Below are 11,406 nucleotides of genomic sequence, written 5' to 3' on the forward strand. Positions count from 1 at the left end.
TCTGATTGTTGTACCGCCACATAAAGAACACATGTAGCAGGTTTATGAACAGGTTTTTTTATGAGTTGGAACACCTTTACCTCATGTCTGTTTTATCCTTGTCCGCCTGCTTCCCATTCCCCATCTGACTCAATAAACCACATCTCATTTCCATTGCGGCCTCTTGTAATCTGTGTGTCGTGTTCATCGAGCACCAGTCTGAGGCTGGCCCAAAGCAGACGGGATGACCTCCATACTGTGGACAATAAACTGCCATAAATCGTGGGAAAACAGTCTGAGTATTTCTGTCTGCGTCACAGATAAACCCCTCGTGCTTTTAGGCTGCCATTTGCTTTACAAACAAAAGGATTTACAAGTGACTGATGGCCGGCGCTTGTTTGTTCTTTATGCAGCTGAACTTTTAACCTGCTGTGCGTCCGCTCTCATACAGGATGCAGGATAAGTGCCTCTCTTGTTTGACAGGTGATTTAAATGGATAATGTTGAAAGGCACCTGTGTGAGGTTGTTCTGAGTTGTGGTTTAGAAAATAACCATGAAATATTTCAAGAATGATCGAAGGCATAAATCAGATTTATTGGCATCAGTTTTTACACATACTCTATGTACAGTTTGTAAGTTCTATGGATATTGTACTACAGGAATATGCAAAAAGTCACTCATTTTAAGTTATTCATGATTATATCCACAGGCCGACATGTATCATCTCACGAAGCTGCTTCCCGGAGACCATTTCTCACTTTTCTGGTGAGTCCGTGCACATGAGTTCTGTCACTGCTCATCTGGCTACTTGTGTTTCTCTCGCTCATCTTGTTTTCAGCACCGCCGCTCTCTGACAGGTGTTTGATCTACGGGTCATCTCTTTGTGGAGAAACTCTGTTTTACAGATTTGTCGATTAAATCAAATGTCGTTCAGTCGACAAAACAAATGGTTGTTTAGGACAGCCCTACTTTTCTTTGTCATGTATGATAGTAAAGTGAACATCTTTGGGTTTTGGACAGTTGGTTGGACAAAACCAGCAAAACAAATAAATCACTTTGAACTGTGGGAAATTTCAACAAGCATTCTTCACTATTGACGTTTTAAAGACAAAAAAGATAATCAAGAATTCAATTCACAGATCGATTGATAATGAAAACAATCGTTTGTGGCATCTCTAATTGAATCCGTACAAAAGGGCACAACAGCCATTCGTACCGTGCACCTACGGGATTTTATCCTTCTTGTGACGAGTAAAAGCCTTAAAAAAGTGTTTTAGCAGCATCTCCCATCTATAAAAAAAATGCTGGCATTCAATTATTTAAATCGGGGGACCTGCAAAAAAAACAACTGCAAATCACGGTTTCCAAAAGGTAGCCTTTCACAGATGTTTAAATGAAGACGGGCGTTCACCCTGGATCAGATGATTAACTCTTTCTGGTGCAGGTAAAGTCCCTTCATGGCTCTTTAAAGAAGGGAAATTTCTTTGAGACAACCACAAGACCTGATCTTTGCCAGAGTTACAAAGATAAATCTCTTGTGAATTTGTAAACAAAGGTGATGCAACAATTTGTAAAAATTAATCTTTTCTCACATTCAAAATGCACAGTAATGTCTGAAATCAACATTAAGGCAACATCTTTGATGTATTGCCAAAGAAATAGATTGCACACACAATTTGGTGTTCTCAATATCATTAAAAGCAACGTGTAAAATAAAATAATAAATTTTCCTTCCAGCATGAAAACTGTAAAGAAAATGTGCATCTTAAATTGCACGAACTGAGCAAATAACATTCTGTCTACACCGCCGTGTGCTGTGGAAACAGGCCTTTTCTTTTTCTTTTTAATCCCAATAGTTGATAGAAAACATTGTTCTGCACAACAGAGAGATAATTCTTTTGTCATTTCATCTGAAGCAAAACAAATGCAGTCAGATTAGGAATTAGAAATATTGCACGTCATCTCTAATCTTTAGTGTGCTCGCAACACGTTTGGGAGACGACCGCAACAGATTAATCTGTGCACACAGATTAATCTGTGCACACAGATTAGTGCAAGTTATGTTTTATGGGTTGGTTTTAGAGTGACGTGTGTGGGGAGGTGTTTTATACACGTCTTTTCTGACTAGAACTCTCGCTGAAGTCAGCAGCCTTTTGATCAATCATTACCCAGCTCAGCTAAACAATACAGCTTGTTAGCTTAGCGCTGTGAGGCTGTTAACGAGGGCTTTTTGATTAGGCTCTTCGCTTAAATGGGCACCATGTCAGACAGCACTGAAGCAGCAGGCCAGTTGCATAAGAATAGACCTAGTCTTTGTCTTACATATAAAATGAAGTCAGACTTGTTATAGAAACTTAAATTCACCTGTTGCATGAAGCTTTGCTGTTAGTGACTGATGTCACACACGGCATTATGGGTGAAATAAGACGCAACATCGACACCACGCCAAGCATGGGAGGAAATAAATCCATCGGTCGTTTGAGCCGTTTAAGATGTTCAGAAACATTTCAGGAATATGCTGCAACAATCCAAACAGAAATTAGTTCAAGGTTATGGGTAAAAACAGTTGAAATAATTAGCCAACTGATCTTCTAACCGACTGTTGCCATAGTACCAAAGCTTTCACCTCACACTAATAGCCAGTCGGCGAGGTGGACAACTTTCCTTTCTCGAATGAATTCAGTACTAATATGTTTGCAACAGATCAGCCTATTTAGACTGGTCTAACTTGACAACCGAAGACTAGTCTTAGACTACGTTTATGCAACCGGCCCCTGTATTGGTCAGACTGCCCGATGCAATGTGACTTACACATCAACTGTATTGCATCGGTAATGGAATAGTAGTTTTCAGTCAATAGTGAAACACTGTTACTGTTGTAACCTGGGGAGAAGGCAAGTGGAGAGAAACATACCCTGCCACTGTTGGCGTATGGCTTGTGTTAAAGGTATTCTTACTGGTCCCTATTATCATGGTAATAACTACAACACCATTCAAAGCTGCTATCACTGCAGATACTTGTATGGCAGTGTAAGTGTCGTCATCAATGCTTTTTAGGAGAGCCTAACTTACATTTTGGGCAAATCCCAATGACATCATTAAGAGTAGCTGTGCACAGATCTGCAGCTACACTACATCTCAGTCCAGTGAGCAAAGACCAGACCTATCATGTACCTTCTGATATAAATCATACATTACAAAACAGTGTTGGGCTCATAGTAACATTCATTAAGGACTTTGGCGGTTGTGAACCTCTATTCCAAATATATCTACTCTGTCCCCTGGTTAGTACCGTTGCCCTCCATTGTGGCCAGCACCACCCTATTTTAAGAAGTTGTATATATATATATATATATTTATATATATATATACACAAAGAGAGAGATTGGATTGACATGTAAAGGTTTCGAAGTTTGCATATTTGTGCGTATGTCCTCTATAGAGCACCTGGCAGTATGTCTCAGTTAAGCGTTGTACAATAACACAATGTTGACAAAAAATAGGCCCGACAACATTTTTACAAAAACCACATGTTTTTTTGTTGTTATTTTTTTTGTTTTAAACTCCAGTTCTGTTCACAAGCCCAATCCTCTTTGAAAAGTGTGTCAATCCTCTCACGGCCTGGTTTCTTTGTGGCCGGGAGGCCAGCAGGTCCCCAGTGATCCGGGTCCCAATGTAAAAAGTTCCCACGTTGTGACTTGAGTACACAGAATCCTGGAGTGTAGGAAATACATCACATATGCACATGGTTTCCTGGATTAATTTGGAGGACTCCTGCCTGCTGGATGGAGGGCTGCGGTCGAGGCTACCTAATGGCAGTGTGGGAGAAGCAGCGCAGAGGAAGACGCTCCTCTCTGCAGCTCAACCACAGGATCTCCAGGGAGGCCATTAGAGGAGAACTTCAGCCCGCAGAGCTTTTTGTCAGAGCAGAAGGAGCCGGACAGCTCGGTGTGTTTCTGACCTGATAGTCTGAGTGACGGTTTTCAAATGAGAGTCTTCACCAAATTAAGGGATCTATTAATAACGTCCTTCTTAAAGGACGGAATCTTGGCTCTGGGACAGCATCAAGGACTGGGATAGACTTTCACTGGCAAGGAGGAACATTCGAATTCCAGGCAATATCTGATAGGATTTCTTGCTTTGCGTTATGGGTCCAGCCACAGAGAGCCAAGACCTACTGGTTGAGGGGACAAATAATGTCTGACACAGATGAGACAACTGAAGACACTGCCGGCTCCAGCTTTCATACAGATAATCACAGGAATGTGGACAGGATCAGAGTGCTTTGGTCGCTTTGGAGGAGGGTTTTAGGTTCAATCCAAGTATAATCCAATCCAAAAGTAGGTCAAATCGGAATTACTGACAGCTCATTCATATTCCTGCTCGCAGCAGGTAGATTCTTGAAGGATTCTTTCTGAATGAAGGTGGCCTCGTTTAATCCCATGTTCAACCTCCAGTATAGAGGTCAAGGCAGTCTCGACTTGGCTCTGCCTTTCCACTGCGACATCCCTTCTCATGTCATGGCACGTCACATTCAATGTAGGGGATGTCGCAGTACCGGCGGTCTACCTCCACCCACTGCTGCACGGCCCGGGCCACGATCTCCTCGGAGAGCTTCTGGGCGTACTCCAGCAGCACTGGGTTGACCTTAAGGGAGCTCTCCGGCGAGCCCGTCTCCGAGTGAACCAAGTAGGCCTTCTCGCCCCTCGCTCCCTTGGATTTGTGCTCCACCTTCTCTGTGGAGTTTGAGTTTTGGGCAGCGGAGTCGCTCCTCTTGGATTTGACACACCCCATACTCTCGAGGGTGTCGCATTGATTTACTTTAGGTTCGGGAGGTGTGCGGTGGCAGAAAGGCGCAAGAGTCTTTGGTTAGATTTCTGACATTTTGATTCCGTAAGTGATCAGTCGGTACGTCCCAGAAGCAACTCCTCGCTTCCCCCTCGACTTCTCTCTGCTGCGGTCGGCTTTTCTGATCCTGTCATCCGCTCGCCCTCTCATCCATGCCCGAGTGCCAACATGCGTGATGCTCAAAGTTACAAAAGTAGAGGGTGGTAGATTTAGAAGTCGCTGGGGTGCAACCAGCTAGGAGGCCCATCCCTGTGTGGATCCGGTGGCGCTGAAACGGTCAGTCTTGCTCCCCTGGAGGCTGGAACCCATCGCTTCCTCAGCTGCAGAGAGAGCGAAATGAAAGAAAAAGTGGGGATATTTAGAGATTTTATTTCCATCAGGCAGCCTACAAGTACCAGATGGCGGGAAGAGGAAAGGATTTTCACAGCTGCTGTGGGCGACTACGTGACCCGGCCTCGAGGTCAAGGCCTCTGGTGGCTCACCTCACACTCTGCATGTCAACTGTTACACAGCCACCTCCCCCCTCCACTAACTCAGAGTGTTTTTTTATGACTCAATCCCTCGGCCTATTTTGTGTGGCATGACACAGGCACGTCCGTCTCTAGCTTTGAGAGCACTGCTGCTGTTTTGTTGTAAGCCTGTGTCTCCCATCTGTTCCACTAACCGAGCCTCGCAGCCTGATTCACAGTGACAGCTCCTTTTCTAGCACTACGGGCCTGTGCACAGAAACAAACATGTGCTCCATTCAGAAAGCACACGGCCACAGAGGAATTTGAACAGTATGCAACATTCATCTGCCAGATCTGGTTTTATGTTAATGAGATTAAACAGAGGCGAAGGTGTCTTAATGTTAATGTGCACCAAAATGTGAGAGCATCAATTAGCTGTCAGACAGACACGTGGGATTTGGAATAAACCTGATACCTCAATGAATGGAAATACCTCTGCAGAAATGAGATCAGAATGAATATGACAACAGCTGAGATCCTGTAGACTAGAGCTGTACATACTTTTGACAGAGTGGCAAATGCGTCTGGGTTTCCTTCATACCAACAAAAAATAGTCCGACGACGGAGGAAATAACCCAAGGTCGATCAAGTAAACAATAATCCGGACATCATCTGGTGTCGCACTGGTTCTTATGACCACTCCTCTGCTCTTCAAGTAGCATCCGAGCGATTTCAACTTGACGCGTTATTGATTGTGTGCAAGAAAGAAGAAGAAAAAAATATATATCACCAATGTTGCTGCTGCTTCCAGGTTTGTTTACTGCAGAATAAAGGGCTCTGCATCAGATTTAATCATAATATCTAAAGGGGGTAAAAATCCCAAACTGGTGGGCCAGACGGCAGAGGTTTCCCTGTTGCCTTCACGCCGGTCCGACGCCGAGTGGCGCTCCTCGGCAGACACGAAAGCAGATGTCTGGACGGAGTTAAGTGCAACGACACTGCGCGGCAACTACGGAGCTGCAGCGGCGCTCAGGAGGAGAGCGAGAGCGGCTCTGCACCGCCAGATGGCGCGACACCGCCATCTGGCGGCGACATGGAAACACTGCACCGAATTCAAATCTGTGCCAAAAATGACCACGGTGATCTTCAGGCGCTTTGCCTCAGTCTTTACTTCAGTAAAAGTGACCATTTTTTGTTATGGACTACATTAGCCTATATTAGTGGAGTATTATTCATCACTGTAAGCGTTTTAAATGTTTAATACAAAAAAGTTATTCTTTGAATGAACTTAATTCAATCACAAAAAGTATTTCTTTCAGCCTTACGCAATTCTGTTGGGCCAACATGATTTACTTTGGTTTGATAAATTGACCAAATCCAAGTGAATTAAGATGACTACAACCACAGTAAATAAATTGAACCACCCAAGTAATCTAGATTGGAAACAAACCGAGTAAATACGGTAATTTGAACCAACCCAGGTGCAATTGGCCCAACAGTATTACTAAATTCTAAAAGAAAGCCATTGAACCATGTAGAAATACTTACGATTTAATGAATTTAACTTTTTTCAACTTAATTGTGTAGCTGGTGAAAGAGGCCGAGCTATTTTGACTACTTCATATAGTTGGGTAGATTATTCTATACCAATGCATTATTTTGTTTATAGCTATGTAGAATCCCAATTTCTAAAGTAGGCTAATACTAGCTACATTGGGGTATATCTTTGTATGAAAGCTAGTTTATCTTTTATCTTGCAAGATATCTATGTTGCCTTATTCATTCAACACATGCTCTTATTCCTTAAGAACTATGCTAATGTCCACTTTATAAGATGCATTTCGTGGAATTTATGAATTCAGATTTGACGAGAGTAATAATTAGAGGTGTATCAGTTCCTGAATGAGGTCTTTGGTGGCAAACTTGATAAATGGTGCCACATACTGTCAGAGAGCTGAGTGGACTCTGAACGCACCTGGGCTCTGTGATATGATATGACGTGTTAGGTTCAGGGACAGGTGTTACTAATATTTCTCAAGCTGACTGGAAAGTCGCTTTTCCTGAATGCATTTGATTCTTCAACCTATTCTCTTACTCATTTTACATTTCAAACCACCAGATTGTTGCAGGTCACCATGTGACTGCTGCTGGCCTGTCTGGTCTGCATGACGTGAATCTACCACACGATGGCGCTGTCCTCTCACGCGCTACAACCAGGGTTCACCAACAAGGACTTGGACAAGACCTGGACAGATGGCTTTCTTAAATTAATCTTTGCAGATTTTTTATTTTCTCCGTTTATTGTATGTATCCCTGTACGGGGAACGCTGTCGCCTATTTTGTATTTTTGATCGTACATGTGCCGATACTCAGCTTCTCTCACCTCGAGAAAGACTTGACCTGGCTACAATTGTAATTCCTATTTTTAATTAAGTATTTCGACAACCAGGCTCCACCAATTATGTACCTGCCATCAAAGACTATTCGAAGTTAAACGTGCAAATTTGACAAAAACGTAGATTTAAAATGCATCTTTTTTTGTGTCCTTTCTTTCATAATATGCTGCAGATATGCTATTCTGTTGTGATATGTTAATTTGCTGCGCTCATAAAGTCGAGTCAAACTGTATTATCACACCAGGCATAACTTGGTTTCAGCCAGGATTACGAACATGTATCATAAAAAGAATATATCCACATAATGCATCAATCTGGATATTGTACATGCAGGGACACACAGTACAAATGTGAGATCACGTGAAATGAAAAAGAACTGCAAACAACTGATGCCAAAGAGCCTGCATAAGGTGCTGAGGTGACGGAGATCACGTGCAAATCCAGAAGCTCTTCTTTGCGCAATCACTGTAAGAAAAGTGGATTTATTCATCCGTGGACACGTTAAGGACATGCCCACAGTCTCCATCCCTTTATGGTTTGACAACGAAAAAAAGTTGTCATGTCAGTCGGTGAAAACTCATTGTTGCCTGTCCAGCCAATCATAGTTTTTGACGACACAAAAGAGGCTAAAGTTGGAGTATAAAAAGGTGTGCGCTAATAAAGTATGATGCCTATCAGAGTGCGACATTAATCCAAACCCAGTGCAGTCGCGCAGCAGGTCCAGCACACACCAAGGGATCTTTTTAAACCGAACTGCACACCTTAGAGACAATGCATCTGTCTCAGACTGTGCTGTATCTTAGCTTGCTGATTGCTTTGGGTCCAGTAGTTTTGAGTGACCAAGAGACGCACCAGCAGCCCTCCGCCTCCAGCCCAGAAGACACGGAGCAGTGCGCTACCTGCGAGGTCCGGCAGCAGATTAAAACCATGCGGCTAAATGCGATCAAATCTCAGATTTTGAGCAAACTGCGAATGAAAGAAGCTCCTAACATCAGCCGAGATATCGTGAAGCAGCTCCTGCCCAAAGCGCCGCCGCTGCAGCAGCTTCTCGACCAGTACGACGTGCTGGGAGACGACAACAAGGATGTGGTTATGGAGGAAGACGATGAGCATGCCACCACGGAGACGATCATGATGATGGCCACTGCACGTAAGTCTTTATTTCGCTTTGTTTTTCGCATGATGAGAAGGAGAGACCGCCAGACGTCTCCAGAAGAGGTTTTACGCACGGGACGGAGCGCACGGAAGATCTTTATTTGGGCAACACGTAGCTTTACCAGGTTTCGATATTGGATATGCATATACCAGCATTACCAAGATGTATAATTATATATGGGTCGGTGCAGTTTGGAAGACTAAACTGTATTAGTCCACTCTCAGAGTCAGAATGCTTCTTTCCACCAGTGTATTTATTTCTGTAAATTTGACCCGCACATGGCCATTAACCCCTTTCTCTCTCTCTCTTGTCTCTCTTCAGCCGAGTCCATCGTCCAAGCGGACGGGGAACCAAAGTGCTGCCTTTTCTCTTTTACTCAAAAGTTCCAAGCCAATCGCATCCTCCGAGCTCAGCTATGGGTGAATCTGCGCCCGTCGGACGAGGCGACCACTGTGTTCCTGCAAATCTCCCGCCTGATGCCGGTCACAGACGGGAGCAGGCACATACGCATCCGCTCCCTGAAGATCGACGTGAATGCCGGGGTCAGCTCTTGGCAAAGTATAGACGTCAAACAAGTGTTGACTGTGTGGCTGCGGCAGCCGGAGACCAACTGGGGCATCGAGATTAACGCCTTCGATTCGAGGGGAAATGACTTGGCCGTGACCTCCACAGAGCCCGGAGAGGAAGGACTGGTGAGATGAACTCTTATTTTACGTTACATTGAAACCGTATGATCAAGTTTTTCTACACGTGATCACGAGCAGTTTGTCACATCAGTAAAGAAGTGAGGAGTGTTGGTCGCAGGGCAGAGCTGTTTACTGCTACAGCAGCAGAATCAGCTCATTGTATCTGGGCCTCTGTCATAATTAATAGGATTATTAATATTACATCGTTGGACAATCCTGCATGAAACAAAACTCATTTCTAAAAGTCCAATGCATTATTGTTTTTTTTCTGTTGTGTCGTCCTGAGGTTTTACTTTAGGCTGCACATATAGAGGCTTTGTAGAGTCAGCAGGTGGTTAAACATTCATGCATTTCACTGCTGGAGGAGGGAATCAAGATTTAGGACTTTTGAAAGCTGTTAATCAACACAGACTCCATGCAGGCGCACACCTGCATTTGGACGAATGCCCAGTCCACAATAACCTCAAATTTTATCGCTTGATTACATAAAAGTCACCTGCCCCACATTCCTTAAAGTATTCTGTGTGACTGTGCAAATCAGAGTAATTGACTGCACACACACACACACACACACACACACACACACACACACACACACACACACACACACACACACACACACACACAGAGCTATCAATGACAAACACTTATCGTACGCCTCAAATACTGGCGCGGGCTCCGAGGCAATTAGAATACCTAGACGGCTGTGGTTAACCAACCGTCGGATGATTTCATTTCTTTAAAACTCAAAGTTTCATAATATTATCGTGCCATGTTTGAGAACCAGCTGCCAGAGGGTCGAGGGCGCCAGATTATAAAATGCAGGAAGAATGCTGTCATCTGCCTCCTTTTGCAAACCGGCTATTTCCAAAGTACTCACACGCGCCTTGTCGTTGCAGCAACCGTTCATGGAGGTGAAAATCTCAGAGGGCCCCAGGCGTGCCAGGAGAGACTCGGGCCTGGACTGTGACGAGAACTCTCTGGAGTCCCGGTGCTGCCGCTACCCGCTCACTGTGGACTTTGAAGACTTTGGTTGGGACTGGATTATTGCTCCAAAGCGCTACAAGGCCAACTATTGCTCCGGGGAGTGTGAGTACATGCACTTGCAGAAGTATCCGCACACCCACCTGGTGAACAAGGCCAACCCCAGAGGGAGCGCCGGTCCCTGCTGCACTCCCACCAAGATGTCGCCCATCAACATGCTCTACTTTAACCGAAAAGAGCAGATCATCTACGGGAAGATCCCTTCCATGGTGGTGGACCGCTGTGGATGCTCTTGAGTTTGGACGGAGAGCTCGGCGAGAGGGAGAGGGGAGGACGGAGGGGCTGTGGCTTCATCCGTCCTCCAACTTCAAACTTTTTAACACAACCAATCCACCAGTTCCAATGCTTTCTGCAGAACGCGGTGCAGTAGAACCAGAGTAGAGGCCACAAACCGCCCGACCTTCCCGCAGGGCAGCGCTTTCACAACCGGCATAGCTCTTACTTTTCTTTCCTCCAGTGAAATCTTAGCCATAGAGACTTGAAGTCAGATGGATGCAGAAACATACGTACACACATTCACACACAAGCCGGACCTTGGAGGGAATGTAGACAGAAATGATCAAAGTTATCCCAAAACTGTTTTTCCCCTGTATCTGTGTTCTTTGCAGTCCATTTATACACACATGCCAACAGATTATACTCATACGCCATCTCCTCCACTCCACTTCACTTGTAGCCAACATAAAAACTATTACATATGTGTTTGTGATAACAATTTTTCAAGTTATGTTTTCAGAGTGAAACCAGGAATCCTCAAGGACTTTTTGAGAGGGCTTTGAAAAACACAACTGGAGACACACCGGTAGAACATGTTTTGGTGCACATAGGGTCTGAGGAGTTGATAAAAA

At 44.3% G+C, this 11,406-nt stretch overlaps 2 protein-coding genes across 2 annotated transcripts; one reads left to right on the forward strand and one right to left on the reverse strand.

Moving 5' to 3' along the window:
• Positions 1-4,497: 4,497 nt before the first annotated feature.
• Positions 4,498-4,773, reverse strand: akap19 (A-kinase anchoring protein 19; the record flags this gene model as incomplete). The annotated part of the gene is made up of 1 exon (XM_079230614.1): positions 4,498-4,773. One exon carries the CDS (start codon positions 4,771-4,773, stop codon positions 4,498-4,500), a length of 276 nt encoding a protein of 91 aa, XP_079086740.1.
• Positions 4,774-8,443: 3,670 nt separating this feature from the next.
• mstnb (myostatin b) lies at positions 8,444-10,794 on the forward strand (the record flags this gene model as incomplete). Its single annotated transcript, XM_079230780.1, has 3 exons — positions 8,444-8,822; positions 9,150-9,520; positions 10,414-10,794. The coding sequence occupies 3 exons, from the start codon at positions 8,444-8,446 to the stop codon at positions 10,792-10,794; spliced, it is 1,131 nt and encodes a 376-aa protein (XP_079086906.1).
• Positions 10,795-11,406: the final 612 nt, after the last annotated feature.

The sequence above is a fragment of the Taurulus bubalis genome, assembly GCF_910589615.1.
Source record: "Taurulus bubalis genome assembly, chromosome: 15".
Taxonomy (NCBI): domain Eukaryota; kingdom Metazoa; phylum Chordata; class Actinopteri; order Perciformes; family Cottidae; genus Taurulus; species Taurulus bubalis.